This window comes from Hemicordylus capensis, chromosome 1 (genome assembly GCF_027244095.1).
Source record: "Hemicordylus capensis ecotype Gifberg chromosome 1, rHemCap1.1.pri, whole genome shotgun sequence".
NCBI classification, from domain to species: domain Eukaryota; kingdom Metazoa; phylum Chordata; class Lepidosauria; order Squamata; family Cordylidae; genus Hemicordylus; species Hemicordylus capensis.
The window spans coordinates 410,802,028-410,823,014 of NC_069657.1; the positions used below are offsets into that span (position 1 = coordinate 410,802,028).

Sequence of the window (20,987 nt, forward strand, 5' to 3'; positions counted from 1 at the left end):
GTGTGAGCTCTTTTATACACATTACTGCCTCACGGATTCAAGCCCCGGGATTACAACAACTGTAGCTAAATTTTTCTACATTGCAATCAGGCTAAGGTCCCTATTAAGTGCTTAATTGCGAGAGCTGTCTATTGTTTTTAAGTAATTTATTATGTGTGATTGTATTCTGTTTTATTGTGTTTTAGCACTGTTTTATTGATCACTGTATTAAGTATTTTTGTTATTCCTATTTCTGCTGGCCAACGGCCGTAATAAAATTGATGATGATGACTTGTTTTGATGTAGAAAGCACTGGCGTATGTAGTGACAACGGGACATTGGGTGCAGGTGCAGTCGGTATCAATGGGGGGGACGAAGGGACTGGTGTTGGAGCCAGTGAGAGCGATCTTGCTCTCGGCATCGAGAAGCTTGGTATCGACGTCGGTCTCGGCATCGAGGGTCGGGTCGACGTCGAAGGCGGTGACTGAGGGTCGACCTCGACACAATGGTCTGGTGCGGAAGGAGGTTGTGAGGAAGGTTGAATAGTCGGAGGAGACGGTGTACGATCTTTAGTCAGATCAATTAACTTCTGTTTCTTCCCCGGTGTCGGTTTCAGAGATCTTGCCCTATCAGTATCTTCATCGACGTTGGGGTCACTGTCGGTGGTTGAGGAGACTCGACGTTTGTGCTTTGTTGTCAACATCGAGGATTTCCCCGAAGTCATGGAGAGTCCTTTCGACGCCAAAGGGTGGCTCAATATCAAAGCTTGTGTAGGAGGCCCAGAGCTTTTCGAGGTCGAGGATTTGGGTCTCGAATGAGGTGACGCTGAATGCGTTGAAGACGAATGTCTCGGTCTCGAGTGAGGTGTCGAATCAGGTGAGGTTTTCGACGTTGAGGGACGGGGTGTGCCCAGTGTCGAGGGACTTAACACCTCGTCGTATATTGCCGCTCTGAGGCGAAGTGCCCGATTCTTCCGCGTCTGCTTAGAAAATGAGAGGCAAATTTTGCAAGAGCAGACATTGTGCTCCTCGCCCAGGCAATCAGGCACAAATCATGGAGGTCCTTGGAGGGGAGTTTAGCATTGCAGCCCTCACACCTCTTAAAAGATTTTTTCTCTTCGGCCATACCATGGCGAGAGGGATAGTTTAGTCTGTTCCACGTCAAAGCCAGTTGTGGGTCGTCAGCCGGTCCGAATCAGAATTAGATAAATGTCGTCAGCCAGAAATAGGTCATACACGAAAAAACAGTCCAATAATAATTATTATTATATTCACTATTTGAAAATAGAACTCAAGTAACTTTCCGATGGAGAGGCGGCAGACCGAGGTCCAAACGCAAAGGCGGCCGGAAAAGAACTGAGGAACATAGCGCCCAGCCCGCTCTTAAATAGCACGCTCTGCGTGGGGGCGGGGCTTGGAAACCTTGACAAGCTGAGGCATGGCTACCGCGGGGAATCCTGCGCAGGCGCAGAACCCACTCTTATGGCTGTCGACGGATCTCGATCCAGATCTCAGAGAGATTTTGAACAGTTGCATTGGCTGCTGGTATGTTTTCCAGGGCGGGAAACCAAAGTGCCTTTAATACCCCAAATGTCTTAGGACTCGGTTGAAAGCCCATTCATCAGCATGGTTCCCACTACTTGTTAAGATAATCAAGAGAGATCCATCTCCAGCTACTGCTAGTTTATCTGGTGGAGACTTGGGGTCTAGCCTTCTCTGGAGCTGCTTCTGAACTATGAAATGTCTCCCTGTAGAAATTCGAGGTCTAACATCTTTAATTGCCTTTAAAGAACCCTAAATATACATTTCTTAATCTGCTCTTTTAAAAAACCTGTTTATTAATTTTGTTTTTGTTCGTTTCATATTAATGTAAACTGGGACATTGGAAGCTGCCATATACAGAGTCAGACCATTGATCCATCTATCTCAGTATTGTCTACACAGACTGGCAGTGGCTTCCAGAGGTGCACCTAGGTAATTTTGGAGCCTAGACCTAAAGGCCTTTAGATGCCCCACCCACCCAGTAGTTTTAGTGACAACAACACCTGAAATAGTCTAAAAAGGATTTGGGGGGCCCCAGAGGGTGTGGAGCCACCTAATGGGAATTAACTTGTCTAGGGAGCAAGAGAATGCTGGTTCGAATCCCCACTGGTATGTTTCCCAGACTATGGGAAACACCTATAGCGGGCAGCAGCAATATAGGAAGATGCTGAAAGGCATCATCTCATACTGTGAGGGAGATGGCAATGGTAAACCGCTCCTGTATTATACCAAGAAACCTACATGGTTGACTCTGTGGTCTCCAGGAATCCACACTGACTTGATGGCACAACTTTACCAATGTATGGAGGCCCTGGACTTGGCTCGGAAGTCCAGGGGTAAGAGCGTCTCTGGTGGCTTCTCCAAGGCTGTAGGCAGGAATCTCTGTCCTATCTTGGAGATGCCAGGGAGGGAGCTTGGAACCTTAAATATATATTGATGATATAATCATCATAACTAGGTCTAGAGAACAAGCTGGTGAGATTTTTGAGAGGTTTAATACAGTAGGAAGCATAAGGTTAACTAGAGAGAGTCCCAACATATTGGGTTGGTTACAGTATTTGGAAGTGGAAATTCATCTTGTGGGGAGTAGTCCCAAGACTAAGTGGTATAGAAAACCAGCAAAGAAAGAATTAAAAGAGCAGTAACAGTCTCATCAGAAGAATATAGTCAAGAGAAAGAGCTATAACATTGGGACAAAGTAATGGCTACAGGTTTCCTTTAGGAAGACTAGTAGGAATTAAATTTGTACCTGGTGTACTTGTTTTGAAAATTCCCTTTGTAATTGTGTTAGACAGTGCCAGAGAACATTACATAAGTATGACATTAAGGCCAATGTGGTGGTTCAGTCAGCTAAGACACTGAAAAAACTGTTGAGAATGAGATTATATGATAGGAGATGTGACAAGACAGATTGCCCAGAATGTGAAATGGGGTAGGGGTAGGGGTGGAGCCACCATTGGGCAAAAGGGTTCAAAGAACTCAGGCCGCCAATGGGGAAAGGCTGTGGCTCAGGCTCCATTGGAGCCCAGAGCAAACTCCCGCCTCCCACTACCGGGCTGCTGAGAGCCTGGGAGAACTCTTTGCCAAATGTTTCAGGCAGGTCTGACTGCCTGATAGAACATTTTTCCCTTCCTCTCCCTCTCTGGAGAAAGAGAAAGGGGAAAATGTCCTATTAGGCAGCCGACGCTGCCTGAAGTGATGGGGGGAGAGCTCGTTCGGGCTCTCAGCAGCCCAGGCCACACACCCTTGTCATGTGTAAGGGGGCGTGGCCTGGGCTGTGATGAGAGAGGCCATGGTCAGTACATAGGACCAAATATCATGAGGAAATAACAATGCCTATTAAGGTGGATGTATTGGAGGTGGAGCGTTGCTTAGTATGAAGAAAGATTAGGGAGCCTATATATATAGAGAGAGAGAGAGAGAGAGATAAACTCAAACCCAGTGTAAATAGCAGGGAAGAGCTGAAGGAGACTGTGAAGTACATGGGCTACTAAGGAGTATGTGGTGTAGGAACACCAACACACAGCTGTCTGAACTTGGCTCTCTTTATCCCTTTTCTTCCCCACCCCCACCTCTTGACTTCATTCGTTGATTGAAATTACTGCCAGAGTGTGTAATTAAAACTGTGAACCATATAAGCAAGTGGTCCATAGAAGAAATAGGAACAATACTGAGGCTGGTGTCTGATGCTGAAATATCTGTTTTTATTATGGTTTAAACATTTTAAACAAGGTTTTTTACAAGGTTTCATCATCTGTTTTTATGCAATAAATTTGAAGGTCTTAAAGAAATACTTGGGCGTCCTTTTAAATATGCGTATTGCATTGCCAGCTTACCAATTTATACCTTCTGCTCTTCCAGAGCACTCTGTCCCCTAAGAGGAATCTCTTACAAAGCAAAGACACAGTAGTCTCCCATTCATATGCAACCAGGGTGGATCCTGCTTAGCAAAGGGGCATGCCATGCTTGCTACCACAAGACCAGCTCTCCTAGACCTATTTGGGTTGGGCAGTATAGAAACCAAACAAACAAACAAACAGGTTTTAGTCATCATGGGGCTGGTTCAAGAATGAATGGTGGAAGACTGGAGTGTTCTTACCTTTCCAGTGAATATTTAAAACCAAAGTGAGGATTCAGATCCATGCTATCAACAGTGAGTAAACAAAGATTATTCTAAGAAATTGAAATCCCAAGTACTACTTAGGCTCATGCAGAGGGAAAGTATGAGGAGCAACACTTAAATCTGGCACAGTGGGGAGAGGAAATACATCTTTGGGGGGAAAGGTATGGGTTATTCGTTCTGGTGGGAGAGCCAGCATAGCATAGTGGTTAGAGTGTTGGACTAGGATTGGGAAGACCCGAGCTCCAATCCCCATTCAACCATGAAACTCACTGGGTGACTCTGGGCCAGTCATGTACCTCTCAGCCTAACCTACCTCACAGGGTGGTTGTGAGGATAAACATAACCATGTACACCTGAGCTCCTCGGAGGAAAAGTGGGATATAAATGTAAAATAAAAATAAAAAGATCAGTAAAATGAGGCAGGAACTCCTCAAATACTTGGTGGCTATGCATCCCTGATGCAAGGAGCACACAGAATGAGGATCTTTCCAGGCAAAAGCCCTTCCCCACACAGCGCTGCTTTCTCCCTAGTGCTTCATAGTCATATCACACAATGTGTCAAGCTGGAGGTTGGACTAGACAGCTCTCCAACTCCAAAGGCAAGAAGGCGAGGATGTTTTAAAAAACATTTTATTAAAAGAAAAGATCACCACAACTATCAAGTGTTGAACACTGGCTGCTGAAGTAAACTTGACAGAAAGTCTGTTTCTTATCCTAAGACTGTTTCAGTGAGAACAGGAGGGAACCACAAAGCCACTTGTGAGGAAAGTAAAACTAGGCAAAAGGTGAGACAAGGAGGAGGAAGATTTACTTATCCACATCTTCTGATTAGGCAAACCAAACAGGGAGGGGTAGTTCTCAAGCAGGGATTGGAGCTCTGGACCACAGCAAGGCCTCCATGTAGCTAGCACCAGGGGCTCCAGAAGTAATTAGGGTTCTCTGGAGCATCATCAGTACCAGGGTTTGTGCAGTGGACGACATCACCAAGTGTTCAAAGTGTAGAGTGGAGGAGGGTAGCCAGAGTGAAGTGATGGGGCACTCATCCAGGAGCTCTGAGAGAAACTGAGGGAATGCATGTGACAGCAGCCTCCTCAGAAGAGCACTCAGGCGACGTTCTGATCCATGGGACAAGTGCAAGAGTAGGCTAGGATTTTCAGGGGGGGACTTGGGTAAAGTGTCTGCCGGTAAGCCTGCTTCTGAAAGCACAGGTGGATGCTGGCTCAATTTTAGGGGTCAAAACCAAGGAAACGGAAGACAGGAAAGGCTTCTGAGAGGAGGCTTTTGGAATGACCAAAGGACATGGAAATACTAATTTTGTAGGTGATGGTTAAAGGGGCTAACAGCTGAGACAGTCCTAGCTAAAGAGAAATGAAGGTCAACAAGCAGAGTGGCCTTGATAAGCCAATGAATCAGGAGCAAGTTTGATTTGAATGTATTTCAGACCTTTCAGACCTTTTCTGTCCTGAGATCTTGGCTGTTCTGTTACAATACAAACCATTTAGTTGCGTTTCCACCTTCCCAGGTCAGTCATTCTCAAGGTCCTATATGCCCCTGACCTGTGTCCCCAGGTTCTTTTTACCTCACGAACTTAAGTTGTTGAATTTCTGCCTCTCAGCTATTAAACTCACAGGAGCCCAGAATTACAGGGTAAGCCCACATTTGAAAAGAAAAGATGGAATAAAGACTTCATTCACTGTTACAGGATTCAAAGAGGAGTCTCCACACATCCAGTTGGGAATTATTGCATTAAAGATGTTTTCAGGAATCTGTTGAGAGTGACATGATTAGTTGGATTGTTAGGCTTACAGGGTATGAGTGGAAGAGAATAAGGAAGTGGCAGTACGAAAGGGAAAAAATGACAATGCTGTTGGGCAAGTATCAGGACTGAGCTGAATTTTCATGGGCAAACATTTTTTTAATGTGAAACAAGGCCTGAAGCATGCTCTGAAAAATCTCCCCCAAACCTTGCCCTTTTTAAATATTTGCACGGCTTCATTCCTTTTCATCACTTCTCGTGGCAGCTGTCTTGGCACAGCTTTTAAAGTTTATTTTAAAAAAACACCAAAGGGTTTATTTTCTTCCTGATCATATGATCTAGCCCACATAAGCAGCATATCATAGCACTATAGCCACCTAAATGGTGCAGCAGGAGATGACTTGCCTAGGAAGCCAGAGGTTGGCAGTTTGAATCCCCGCTGGTATGATTATGGGAAACTCCTATATCGGGCAGCAATGATATAGGAAGATGCTGAAAGGCATCATCTCATACTGTGTGGGAGGAGGCAATGGTAAACACCTGCATTCTACTAAAGACAACCACAGGGCCAGGGGTGACCAACCTGAGGTTCTCCAGCTGTTGGGAGTAGACTACAACTCCCAGTTGTGATTTATTGTGGCTGAGGATGATGAGAGTTGAGGCTCCAGCTGCTGTTGGACTATAACTCCCATCATCCTCAGCCACAAGTCACAGTTGGGCATGATGGAGTTGTAGTTCCAAAAACAGCTGGAGCCTCAGGTTGGCCATCCCAACATAAGACAATTGGATTTTGCTACATGGTATCACACAGCCAAATCAGAGTGAAAGCAATGCTTCTTGCCCTCACCCAAAGGAGAGGACCCTTTTGCTTATTTGTTTGTTGTTGTTTTTTTTGAAGTGTATTTCAGCTCAGCCTTATATGAGCAAAAATGAAATGATGAGCTGGTTGGGAAAAAGAATGGCCTTTTGTTTCCTTGCACCAAGACTGAACTTTTTTTTCCTAAAAAAAAATAAAAATTAAAACATTTTTTAAAGATATATCTTAAAATGTTAGTTTAAGTTTCTACCATTATTAATCAGTTTTCATCCCCCCCCCCACCTGGTTTCCTTGGTCTTCAGAAGTTAAGTAGCAGGTAGGTGATTCTAGTCTCTGGCAATCGTGGATATAAACCGGCATGCATTTACATTAAGGCGTCATGTAGTGAATAGCCTAGCACTTCTCACACACTGCAGTAAGTGGAGTACCTTTCAGATAACAGGAGTAACACGGTAATAGTAGTATGCATGAGTTTGTGCACATCCAGCAATAAACCCTTCTATAAAAATAGGGCTGTTAAAAAGGACATAGATTTATATATATATATATATATATGTGTGTGTGTGTGTGTGTGTGTGTGTGTGTATTTCTTTCATCTGTGAAATATTGGAAAATATGAAAACCTGGGTCTTGCTATTACCTTCTTAGCTATTGTTTTGAATATGCATTTTATCTAGATACAAAAATTTTCAAATGGCAGGGTAGGGATGTGCACAAATCTATTTTGTTATTCAATTTGTGCCCGAATTGAATCACCCTGATTTGTTTTGTGTCCAAATCTGTCCCCCCAAATCACCCGATTCGGATCAATTCAGACCACTTATAAAGCTCCTAGGGGTGCCAAATCTGGGTGGTGGGTAGATCCCCATGGGTGCCACCTACCACCCAAATTTCAAGGCAGTGGGGCACTTGGTTGATTTTTAATTATTATCTTCTTTAGTTTTTACTTTTTGTGTATATTTTCACCATAGGAAATAATGGGGATTTGAAGTTGCCCTATCCTAACCCTAACATGGATCCCTAGATTTCACTTAAAAAAATAAAAAAATTTTTTTTTAAAAAGCTAAGCTCTAACCATTGTAGAACTGGAGTTATGGATCAAAAATGTGCAGTCATTTTTCAAGTGTTTGGATTCTTTGGTGTATATTTTTTCCTCATAATGAACTCCTATGAGGATTCATTGCACACCTTCATTTCTTCTGTTCATTTTGACTGTCATTGGACAGTGCGAACAGACAACTGCTATGTGTCAGCTACAACCCCCTCCACAGGAGTACTGTTTATTTTTTAGGAATTTTTGAAGTGTTTAGATTCTTTGGTGTCTCCATTACACACCTTCATTTCTTCTGTTCATTTTGACCCCACTGCTTTGCATGTAGGGGTGGGGAATTAGTGGCATCCCATGTGCCCATTACCACACACCCCCAACCTGCAAGCCACTGGGTACTCAGTTTATATTTTAGGAATTTTTGAGGTGTTTAGATTCTTTGGTGTGTAATGAATCCTCATAGGGAGGACACCAAAGAGTCTAGAGACTTGAAAATATTCCTAGAACATAAACTGAGTAGTATCCCACTGCCTTGCGGGTGGGAGGGGGGTGTAGTTGGCACATGGCAGTTGACGCTGTCCAAAGACTGTCAAAATGAATAGAAGAAATGAAAGTATGTAGTGAATCCTCATAGGATTCATTACACTGAGGAAAAATTAAACACCAAATAATCCAAACACTTGAAAAATAGCGGCTACACATTTTGCTCCATAACTCCACTTCTACAAGGACTAGAGCTTAGCATTAAAAGAGAAAAGAAAAGAAACCTGGGAATCTGGGGGAAATGATAGGAGGAATCTGAATCTCAAATTGATTCGAATCTGGCACAATTAGATTTGGACCCAAATCTAGCCAATGGACCACAGGGGTGATTTGCACATCCCTACCCAATGGCAGTTGTCAGTCTGAAGGTCGACACGGATCTTTGATTTTATGATGCAAGTTTCAGGGCAACTGAGCATATAGTTCATAAGATGTATTTTGGTGCTCTTGTATGTTGAAACATTACATAGCACAGATATAAACTGTCCCACAACCTGTTTCCCTGCCCCTTAATTCTCTCCCTTATCCAGGTTGCACAGTTCAGTTTGCTTCCTAGGAATTATCAAGAGGTGGGTTTGTCAAGTTTGTTGCTATTTGGAGGCTTGGGCTTCACTGACAGAGTATCAACATTGTTAGAGTGACCTCCGCAACAAAAAGCTGAAACTCAGCTTAGCTGTAGTCCAACACATTCTGATTGGACAATATCATAACAAGTACTCCCACACAAAGTAATTAAGAGCTTGATTTAACTTGAAACACCCCAAGATTGTGTATATATCAGGAATTTCCAGAAGACAAACTATACTTACTAGTAAAATAAAGTGCTAGGTATTCTGAAAATTCAACAAGCAGAGCAAAATTGTAACTTTTTGTCATTATGGAGTGTCTACGCAATCATGCAGAGCTGATTTTTGACAGAATATTGGAAATTGATTTCTGGGAGGGACTAGGAGTGGTAAAGAATTATACTATTTTAAGACTGTTTTGAGATGGTTTCAATGCTGGATCATGTTGAAGATTCCACATTGATTAGAAAAGCTGTGTGATTTGTTTGTTCAACAGTGTAGTCGTTTGGTTTATTCATTCTTTAGCATGGAGAACTGTCATGATTGTAATAATTACAGAGAATTTGTAAGCAACTATAGTTATGAGTTTGGGGTTGTAGAAGCATTATACTTTCACTAAGAGAGGTGAAATGAATACTAATTTAATAGTATCATTAAAAATGATGTATTACAGGTCCTGGCAATCAAATTAAAAGTAATGGCTTGATCAGATGTAGGGCACAGCAGAGCTCAGGCAGACTTCAAGGTGCTCCAATAATACCTGTAAAGAGGAATCTTATGGGGCAAGCAAGCAATGCAGTTATTTCCCATTCTGACATCAATGTAAGGAACCCACAGTCAGCCAACCATTGTGATTCTTTACCAGTGGTAGTGTGCAATTCTGCCAGAAAAAGTGATACACTTCTGCCAACCTATGGATCAGGTCTTGCTATAAAGCACCACCTAGCTGTAGTTTGTCTGAAAGTAGATTGGTGTTTATGTCATGGTGTTAAGTAAATCATATTTTGTCAATACCAACATGGTTATTTCATAGGGAATAATAGAATGGATCTAGCCTGCCCTATTTTTCAGGCATCCCCAAGGCAGAGGAAGGGAACTGGATCATGAAAGGAATTAAAATCAAAATGAACCAATTATGACATACACAGGAATGGCACAGTTATCACTAGAAAAACTATGGATTTTTACAGATCAGGAATGTATCCATCAGTAATTATGCCGAATAGGTTTTGCTGATTTAACACAACTGAATTCGTTAAAATAAGAAGCGTTCAAATGAATGATTTAACAACTGTTATATTATCCTTGAGACAATTCAGTGTATACCCACTGCTAAGATACAATAGCCTGCTCCCATTTAAAAGAAAACACACACGATAAAACAGCCTTAAGATAGCAAAACAAGAATATAATTTTAAAAAATTAAACATTCCAAACCCTTGACATCAATTTGCAATGTTCTGTTTTTATAGGAAATTATTCCAAAATATGAATTAATGGACTTTGATTAATATTTAAGAAAAAGCCCATAACAATCTATAAGAAAGCTGTGTATTTATCTTTGATGGATAAATGAAAAAAAGAGGCTTTAATTTCCATTTTAACCCAAGTTACTTAGCAAAACATTTAAGTCAGGAGTGGCCTTTTGAGCCTCTACTCAAATTCAAAATTTCTGTTCCCAATTCAAATTCAATGTCATCAAAAAGCCCAAGGCAGCAACAGCAGATTAAGAGAAAGTGTAACAGTTAAGCAACATAGCTACATTGTTAAGTAACACCAAATTAAAACCATGGACAACAGCAATATTTATCTAAGGCTTCCAAAAATCAAAAATAAAAAAAAAATACATACACGCACACACATAACGGGTTGGGATGGGGAGGTCACTGTACACTACAACTTGGAGGCGTTAAAGTGACAAATCCAGAGACTGTACAGTGCAAGACATGCTTTTCCAGTTACAACTTCAAAAAACAGGAGTGCAAAAGAAATTAAAGCTTTGTTGTCTGAAGTCAATTTACTTTTTAGGATTAAAAAAAGCTAGAATAGAGTTAGTATTACAGAGTGTTCTTTCCACATAACAATAAGGTCTTTTTCTCAACACAAGCTTTTAAAACTTGAATCATGCCCTACCCAGACTGGGTACTGTAAGAACAAATAACTTTCATCCAACACTTAAATAGTCTTTTAACCTCTGAACCAGTATCAGAAGTGTATAACCAGAAACCCACAGGCAAAAGGAACCAACCCCTGAAGTCCTGCCTTAAGGTAAGAGCACCTGCTATATACAGGCAGCAGAAGCAGCAAATAGCCTGGTTTATATACTCTCCTGCAATAGTGTGATAAAATGGCCTTGCAAGAAAAGAAACCGCTGTGCTGAAAGGATGGGCAGAGTTATGGCTAAGGAACCAAGAAACTGCTTTACAGCAGTGGAAGAGGCCAACGATTTAACAGCAACTCCAGGCAAATGCTTTAGCAAGCTGACTAAGCAATGCATGCATCTATCCATGCAAAGATAAAAATATGGCTCCAGATGCTTGGAAGTAGGGTATGCATTTGTGTAAAGTGGACTGAAGTCCCTTGCTTGTTAAAGTTTACAAAAATATATATAGCCAATACTGTAGCTTCAGAAGTCATCTTTACTCATTTTGTAGACTCCCACATGTATAAACTACTTTTTGACATTCTAAACAAGGTCACTTGCAACAGAAAAAGTCATTATTCAAAACAAGTTTTTAAAAAGTGGGTCTTTTCAAGTGAACAGGACATCTGCTGTTTATCAGATTAATTTTCTAATGAATCAAGCCTGGATCTATTTAAGATATTTATGGGAACAGATGCATTAACAGAAGTTTGACTTTAATAGTCATCTGCATGGAAAATAAAATTAACTTTTCAGAACATGATAGAGCAGGTCTGCTTTGTACAAATCTATGGCAAATTATAACAATCCTGTGCAGTAGGCCCACTCAGACAAAAGCAGGGAGGGGAAGAAACATCTCAGCAATGAGAGATAAAGTTTTGTTCAAGTCTATGGTGTTCTGAAGAACCAGCAGCCTAAATGACACCGTGCCATGAATTGCAGTATCCAGACCAGACAACCTGCTTGGGCTACTAGAACAGTGCCTTCTCCTGGAGGTGTCATTTATCCCCAAAGTTATTTATTATTTCGAAGGCGTTTCGACTTCCTAAGCGAACCTATAGATTCAGTGGCCTTCTTCCGTTTCCTAGGGGCCTCTTCACTTGGTGCCGACCCTGAGGAACTTCCTACTGCGCTTTCCATAACTTCTCGCAGTTTGCGTTCAAGCTCAGCCAGCCGGGCATTCTGCTCACCTATGATCTGAGTTTGCTCAAGCAGTTTCTGGTCTTGGTCTTGGAGCTGTTTCTGCTGCTCTTGCACTTTGGTGCGAAGCTCTGAAATTTCACGCCTCAGCACAGTCACGCCTGCACCATTGGTTTTGACTTGCTGTTGGAGTTTGGTGACCTCCTGCCTTGATGGGTTTTGTTTGGAGAAGAGCTGCATTGTTGTTAAGGCGGCAGAAGGACCTGGAACTGCAGGAAGAGAGATATGTGTTTCTCCCTCTAAATCTACATTTTGACTTCCACTCAGTGTTGAGGGCACACAATTTCACATCAAAGTTTGAAAAGAGAGTGTGAACATGTAAATTAACAGCTATTTTGTAGAATATAAACTCAATACTGTATATGAATGAGGTTTCAGAACATATACCATTGTATAGAAAATCTGGAGGCTATCCCCATGACCTCTTCAAATGTTTTTTTGTTTTAAGAAGGGCAGTATACCTGAGGTCCGGAAGTTTCTTCCCCCAGCATGTCACTCACTCCCCCTTCTGCACTGTTTGTGGTTACAGCATGAAGAAGTGAACACTGTAACTGTGAGTGACACAGGATGGGAAACGAGTGACATGTCAGGGGACTGGACTTCTGGTCCTGCTTTGGACAACATGCACGAGTCCACTGTCCTTTTTAAGCATCTGAAGAGCGCTCCTGTCTCTTGCATTTAATGCTGGATACTGAGGAATCCAGTTACTGCCATTCCAAGTCTGAATCCAGAATGTAAAGAGTGGTCAAAAAGCAAACACTGCCCTGATTACATTGCTTTGTTTTTAAGACATGTTGTATACAAAATACACTGAAGTCTCTCTCTCCCTCTCTCATGCACAAATTCATTTAGGAATCTTGCCAAGCTCACTGCAGATAACTGTGGTTCCAAGTGCAAAGTGTTGTCAGCTGAAAGAATCTTGCCTTTTCTTGTGCAAATAAGAAAAGCAGCGGCTTCTCCAAGGTTGCAGGCAGGAATCTCTCTCAGCCCTAACTTGGAGATGCCAGGGAGGGAACTTGGAACCTTCTGCTCTTCCCAGAGTGGCTCCATCCCCCAAGGGGAATATCTTACAGTGCTCACACATCAAGTCTCCCATTCATATGCAACCAGGGCAGACCCTGCTTAGCTAAAAGGACAAGTCATGCTTGCTACCACAAGACTGGTTCTCCTCTTTCTGAGTGAGGCTCACCTCGCTCTTCAGAAGAACTTCAACAATTCTTCTTCAAAAGAACTTCTGAGCCGGCTAGTCTGATGAGAATAAGATTCTTACCAGGATGAGAAGTTCATGATGAGAAGCATCTTGCAGTGCAATCCTAAGCATACCTGCTCAGACGTCCATCCTACTGAATGCAATTAAGTCTTACTCCCAGATAAGTGTGATTAGGTTTGCAGCCTTCATTTCAACTTTTTAAGTGTATCCTAATTTTTTCCATTTTGTTTGATACATCATGATGATGTTCTATATTCTCTGTTCTAATTTCCACCCCCATTCTATAAGGAGAGAGCGCGCTGGTATGGTGGTAGCAAGCATGAATTATTCTCTTTGCTTAGCAGGGTCTGCCCTGGTTGCATTTGAAAGGGAGTCTACATATGTGAGCACTGTAAGATATTCCCCTGAGAGGGTGGGACCACTCTAGGAAGAGCACCTGCATGCTTACATGCCCTTCCTGGAATTTCCAAGATAGGGCTGAGAGAGACTGTAACCTTGGAGAAGCCACTGAGAGTCTGTGTTGACAATACTGAGCTAGATGGACCAATGGTCTTGAGTCAGTATAAGGCAGCTTCCTATATAATCTATTTCTAAATTTTCCTCATTGTCTATGGCTATGATAGACTGGAAGTTCTTAGCATATACAGTACTCTACCAATATTATTCAGTAGTTTTTAGTTGCCTTTCCTGGTGTCTGTTTATTACTTAAACACTCATTCTAGAACTGGCCTCAGATTTGGAGCTCAATTTTATATTCTAAGAAGAACAAGGACTTTGTTAGGACATCAGTGCCTACACCATTACTTCTGCTCAGCAATCAGGGAGATTTTGCTCAGAGCCCATCAGAGAGAGATCCTTACCTACCGACTGTTGTAGTACAGTACCAATAGGACTCTACCATAGGATTCTGTTAAATGCTAATTCTGCTCTATTTCAATCTTTTCAGGGTAGCTGCCAATCTTAAGCGAGACTCCAAAGCAGTTTTGGCTCCAGAGTTGGTAAGCAAGCACAGCCCTAATACATGTTTTGGTAACCAGGGATTTGCCTGACGAGTAGGGCAGAGCCAAACCGTTCTGCTCCACTTGTCATCAATAACACGAAATTTTAACTACTGCAGTTTGGGTCTTTGTACTGCTTCTACTATACTGATTGAATTTGAAGGTGTGTCAATAAGAAAATGCATTCATTGATACAAAAAGCATTAGAGAATTAGAGAAAAGTCATTAGAGAAAGGTCTTCCCTTTTAGAAGCCAAAGCTTCTGTTTTAAAATATGTTAACTTCTACTTATTGAAGATCTTTACAAAATAAGTGTACAGATGGTAAGCATAATGTAAACTTATTTTTAAATTCCGTCTTTCAGAGAAGACAAAGTGTCACAAGAAAGCAGAAATATTACAGCTGCATAAAGCAAGATGCCTCAAAGCAACTGAGAGGTACCTGGAGCTGCTGCTATAAGACGTCCCGATACATCCGATCCTGGCAACTTTCTTTTTAGAATTGGAACAATCTTCTCATCAAAATACTCCATTGCCATAGATGAAATGTCTCTCAATTCCTGAAGAACTTCGTGGGCTCTCTGAGGAGCTTTTGTAGAGTTTACATACCTTAACACACGATAAATTTCGTCAATCACCTAAAACAAACAGGACAAATTGAGACATGGCTAAAAGGCAAGATCTAAGAATGTTATGCTGATCACTAGGGGCACATCAGTTTTCCACAGTGGCTATCACTGACTAAATCAATTACTCATGGGTAGTCCTAAATTGATTACTCATGAGTAGTGACTAACTTGCCCCATTAAAACTGACTACTCATAAAATAACATTAGTCGATGTCAGCCAATGACTTCTAAATAATTTAAAAAGACTGTAATGATTGAAGTGACCTAGAAAACAAATGAAAAGGTTATTTACAGTTCCTTTTATTTGTTGGTACAGCATGTCTGAGGATGGAACGCTGGGCAATTTTAATCAATATTACATAAATGTTTTCAGTGATTAAGCCTGCATACCATATGATCAAAGCCCAAGCAACTAGGTAAGCAATGGAATAGCAGCCTCTCTGAGGAATATTCAGATAAAAATCTGAGACATGCCCACAGAATACCATTTACTTCCATCAGCAGGCTCCTCAAAACAGTATCTCTTTCATTCTATCACACTTAAAACTACACATTTTCTCTTGTACTTTACCTTCCCAGGTATAAAACAGCAGAGGTTAGAATCCACATACTTCATGAATGTCATGTTTAGGAGTGACAGCCTTGTTTCTACAGCAGCAAGGATGTCTGCATGGCGAGCTAGTGAGTGATTTCTCCTTTCTGACTCCCGTCTACAAAGAAGTAAATCCAAGGCAACCATTAAGTTACACAACACATACCAGCAGAAAAAGTGAACCATTATAGTAAGGGAGAACCTTCAGGATCATACTTCATTAGGACAGAGAATCTGAATCAAACTGATATTTGTTACAGGAATGGAAGCAAAACCACCACTGAGTAATTTTTGTTCCTTTCTAGAAATGCAACATTCACTGCTATGAATTAGCAACAGATCTTCTGTAAATCTGACTATTTCCCCAAATCTGTTTCTCAAAAGGGATGGATTATCCAACTGAAGAGGAGTCTCCTCTTCCAAGAACAATATTCGCTGATGATAAATCCAATTCTGACACAAAGCAACTGGGCCCAAGCTATAAGCTACCTTATACTGAGTCAGATCATTAGCCCATCTAGTTCAGTATTATCTACACTGACTGGCAGTGGCTCTCCAAGGTTTCAGGCAGGAGTCTCTCTCAGCCCTATCTAGAGATGCCAGAGACTGACAGATCAATCTGTCTTCATTAAAGTGCAGGAGCAGTAACTCATTAATCCTGGGAGCAGGGGTTTTTGTACTGTAAAATACTAATGGGAGGGGTTCTTTATAAATAATTGCTAATTTGATAAGGATGGTGATGGTGGTGGCGCCAGCCATTTATTATATATTAGTATCAATAATTCAAACAGTAAGATCCTCTTCAGAGGCACTGTTCCAAGTGCCCCTGCCAAATGAGGTGAGGCAGCTGGCTACTAGGGGAGGGGGCCTTTTCGGTATTATCACTTTCTTCTTTAGATGCCAAAGTGACATCTAAACTTTGGCATAGTTTAGAGGAACTTCTGTACACAAAGCAGATGCTCTACTACTGAGCTATGGCCCCATCCCATTCAACATCGCCTGTGATGACATGGCAGTTGATCCAAGGAGATGATATGCACCAATGGGAGAGATCTGCACATGTAGCTGGAACTTTGCTCGATGTCTCGCTATGCAGTTATCACTGCTAAAAGAAAAGCTATCGCTGAAATCCAGGTTCTCCTGAAGCGATTCACACAGATCAAAATGCCAAAATGAATTGGAATCGTGTTACATATTTTTCATGTCATTTCTAGAGACAGGCAGGCTCACAGGCTTCCTCTTTTGCATACTACTCATTCCTACCACCCATAATCCTTGAATTGTCATCAGCTCTCCCTCCCTCCCAGAGGGGTCATGACAGTAGATCACAGGCTTAAAGCTCATAGTGGATGCTGGCTACAGGAGCACATTCCAGGTACATAGCTGGGCCTTCTGGCAAAGCAGGAAACCTAGGAGTCTTCTCCTGCCCTCTCAAAAGGCTCTGCTCAAGAAAATGCACGCATGTCCAAAATAAAAATAAAGCAGAATCTAAGAAAGTTATCTTCCACTGAGCCAACATTCTTATTAGGTATTTTCTGACTTCTCAGTCTCCAACAGGCTCAACACCTGAACCTACCATAATGCTCATCTGCACTGCGTTCTGATATCTATCTCCAGAAGAGGGATCCAATGCTCTGAAGTTTCTTCAGCACATACGTTCTCACCAACAAGAGAAGTTAATTTAATTTGTCAATATAGAGCAGATCATATTCAAAATCCTGGTGGCTGCTGTAGGAAACAGCATGCCTCCATAGCCATTCAAGCATTACCTGAACAGAGTAAGCAGCAGTTTGGTATTTTATGATGCAGCATAAGATTCTGGACACACAGAGACATCGTCACTTAAACTATGTTAGCAAAACAGGCCAGATACAAGTGTTGAAAGTGAAGCACTAGAAACTGCTGTCAATTCATCTGAAAAACAACATCTGCCTTAGAAGCCAATTTTGCTTTCATATGCTATGACTATTTGTAGAATGACTGCAACATGTAGTCAATTTAACTGGTAAGTTAATTGATTAAAGCCTATTAAAAGGTCTATTTAGTCTAAGAGCGCTTCTAATTAAACCAGGCAGCAATTTTAAAAATACAGACACACAAAAACGGAAGACAGCAAGTACCATCTTAAACCACCTCTATCATCTTCTGTGCTGGGAAGCCAGAAACCAAGATACAGAATGATAATCTGCAATAAGTAAAGTCAAGATCCAAAGTGCTGCACTTTGAGTACACACTGGAGCTATTCAGTCTTCCACCAATCCAGCAGCAGCAACACTTCCCACCCTCCAAAATTCTGGGGATTATCTGGAGCATCATCTCATGAGGCTGAAGAGGCTGCTGTCTCTTATACCAGTGTTTCTCAACCACTGGTCCATGGACCAGTGCTGGTCCGTGAGGAGTTTAGTGCCGGTCCGTGCTGGTTCATGAAGAATTAATCCCCCCACAAAATAATTTCGAGCTGGTAGGAGTCACCACTGCTGGCAGTTCTCCGGAGCTCATTTCTAACATCCATTTCGAGGAAGCATAATGAGTGTTATCCCAGCAGCGAGGGCTGCCTGCCTAGAAATGAGTTCTGGAGAGCTCCCAGCAGCAGTGCCTCTCCGGCTTGAAATTGTTTTTTGGGGGGCAGGTGGGGGCTACCCCTTTACTAACCACTAGTCCGAGAAAAAGCGCACAAAAATGTACCAGTCCATGACTCCAAAAACATTTAACAACACTGTCTTATACCACCCTAATCAAGATCCTGGCCTTAGATTTTGAAAAGAAAACAAAGCACGAACTTTCAGCATATGTTCCATTACAGACAGTACCAGCGGAGTTGGGCACTACTGAAATTTATATCTATACTAGCTGGACTGGCGCAGAGCATCTGTGCTTCCGGCCAGCCCTCCCACCATCGCTGTCCCCCCCCCCCCCAACTGCCGGCATGCCCGGCTTTCTGCCTGACCGGCCGCTTCCACCCCACCACCGTGCTTTCTGGCAGCCCAGCCCACTTCTCTCCCCCCGCCGCGCTTTCTGGCTGGCGGCCCACCACCTCCTCCTGCCCATTCCTGGCAGCAGGCCTGGGCCAGCCCACCTCCTCCCCCCGCCCAGTCCTGGTGGCTGGCCCAACCGCTAGGAGGAGCAGGGGCCGGGCCGGCTGCTGAGAGCGGGCAGGAGGAGGAGGCAGGCTGGGTCAACCCACCACCGCTGCTTCCTCCTGCCGACTGGCTGCCACCACCATTGTCTCCCCATCCCCGTTGCTATCCCCCAGGCAGCTGCTCTCGTGAGAGCTGCCACACATGGGATTAGCAACGGGTACATTTAGGACAATCTCTATATGTTTAATTCTCTTAAACAGACCAGTCACTAATCCCATGCATGGCAGCTCATGCGAGAGCAGCTACCTAGGGACAGCGGCGGGGAAGGGAGACAATGGCGACAGCAGTGGGCCGGCCACCAGTTGGCCAGAGGAGGCGGTGGCGGGCTGGCCCGGCCCTGGCCACTGGTCAGCCAGAGGAGGCAGTGGCGGGCCAGCCTGGCCTGGCTGCTGGGAGGTGGTGGCGGGCCGGCCTGGCTGCCAGAGGAGGCAGCAGCGGGCTGGCCAGCCTGGCCCGGCCCCCACCAGGAGGAGGAGATTGGAGGTGGTGGCGGTGGCCCAGCATGGCCACCTGCTGGGAAGAGGTGGCAGCGGGCCAGTCTGGCCTTGGCCTGGCCACCCATTGGCCAGAGGAGGCTGCGGCGGCCGGCCTGGGCCGGCCACCCACTGGGAGGAGGAGGCAGGAGAAAGTGGTGGGCCAGCCTAGCCTCCAGGAAGAGGAGGTGGTGGGCCGGCTTTCTGGCCGGCCAGAAAGTGTGTGTGTGGGGAGGGGAGAGAAGCAGGCGGCGGGATGGGGGAGTGGCCAGGTGGCCAGCCAGAAAGCTGAGCATGCCAGTGTGGTGGGAGGGGCAGTGGGTGGGCTGGCGGCACAGATTCTCTGTGCCCGGCCCAGCTAGTACATATAGATTCTTGCTCAGCATCCATTTGCTTACCATATATACTCTCAGCATGGATTTCTCAAAAATAACTCCTGGCAAACTCATCTCTTTCTGGTTGGGTTACTAGCTTCATGGATAGTGGGAATCCGGTGGATGCAATTTATATTTATTTTACAGCAAATACTCCATTGCGATTTGGTTAGCAAACTGTGAAATGCAGGCTGGATGGTAATAGTGTCAGGTGGATTCACAACTGATTGGAAAACTGTACTCAAAAAATACTCTTCAGTGGCTCCCCATGAAACCAGAGGAATGTTTCAAATAGGGTGGCTTAGGGCTCTGTTCTGGGCTCAGTGCTCTCCTTCATTTAAGTCACTGATAAAAAATGACGGAGCAAAGAAAATAGTTGGCCATTCATGATAATGAGCTGCTCTCTGCCCACCCTCACTGGCCCCACTCCTGGACCAGTTTGATGCATGGAGTGAAGAAACACAGGGAGTGAAAGCAAGCATGAGGGCACTATCTCAGCGGTGAGGAAGAGGGGCCAATGCACAAAGCTGCCAGGGCCTCGTTGCACACTACACTGTCTTGTGGTGGGCAAGTGGCAGTGTTGCACCACACCTGGCAGCAAGGGGGAAAGAGAGCAGTATCTGGGCCGCTGAAGGACGCAGGGGCTAGAGCAGTGGCAGCACAGAGGTGGTAGGGCAGTGGAAGCTGGCAGGTGGAGTGATGCCCGCAGCAATGGACGGGCTGCCCACACTCCCTGCCCCATGGTGCACTTGCTGCTTGAACCACCGCATCATCATGAATGATGACGAGGGGAATGTCACCCCTGGGGAATCCTCATCAGGTCTGCAGAGGACCCAAAACTAGGAATTATAGTTAACACCTGAAAAGACAGGAATAAAAATTCAAAGTGACCTCAACAAGAAGGGGAAACCGGGCTGAAACCTAAAACCAATGGAGAGCATTGGAGACTAAAGCAAAGTTCTGCACTTAGCCAAAAAGAAAAGCACAGGTATAGGAAGGGAGATAACTAGTTGGGCAGTAGTGCATGTGAAAAGGATATTGGGATTGTAGCTGATCACAAGCTTCACCAGAGTCAGCAGTGTGTTGCAGTTGCATTAGGCTGCACTAATAAGAAAACACAGTTTCTAAGTCATGAGAAGTTGTCCATTAGACAAACCTCATCCTGGATGCTTGTGTCATGTTCTGGGCACCACACCAAGGAGACTGTAAACAAATCAGAAAGGGTTCAGATGAGGACAGTGAAGGTGGTCACAAGTCTGGGAAACAAATCCTATGAAAAATGCTGAAGGAACTACTAGGTTTAGTCTGAAGAACAAAAGGCAAAGGGGGGACGTGATAGTACTTTTCAAATACCTGA

At 43.6% G+C, this 20,987-nt stretch overlaps 2 protein-coding genes across 3 annotated transcripts in view; one reads left to right on the forward strand and one right to left on the reverse strand.

Annotated features, from left to right (window-relative positions):
• NVL (nuclear VCP like) overlaps positions 1-14,916 on the forward strand; it is a 172,077-nt gene extending 157,161 nt beyond the window's left edge. The window contains exons 25-28 of one of the 2 annotated variants that reach the window (XR_008319197.1): positions 596-855; positions 1,267-1,523; positions 14,373-14,424; positions 14,788-14,916. The gene's annotated coding sequence lies outside the window, so the exon portion shown is untranslated. Of the gene's footprint in view, positions 1-595; positions 856-1,266; positions 1,524-8,837; positions 8,857-14,372; positions 14,425-14,787 lie in introns of those variants that run through there. The other variant, XR_008319200.1, reaches the window with a different exon arrangement.
• The window catches only part of FBXO28 (F-box protein 28), a 34,538-nt gene continuing 23,704 nt past the window's right edge, over positions 10,154-20,987 (reverse strand). The window contains exons 3-5 of the mRNA XM_053308228.1: positions 15,623-15,761; positions 14,865-15,060; positions 10,154-12,425 (exon numbers count right to left, since the gene is read on the reverse strand). Coding sequence (XP_053164203.1) covers positions 12,031-12,425; positions 14,865-15,060; positions 15,623-15,761 — 730 coding nt within the window. The 3' untranslated portion in view covers positions 10,154-12,030. The remainder of the gene's footprint in view (positions 12,426-14,864; positions 15,061-15,622; positions 15,762-20,987) is intronic.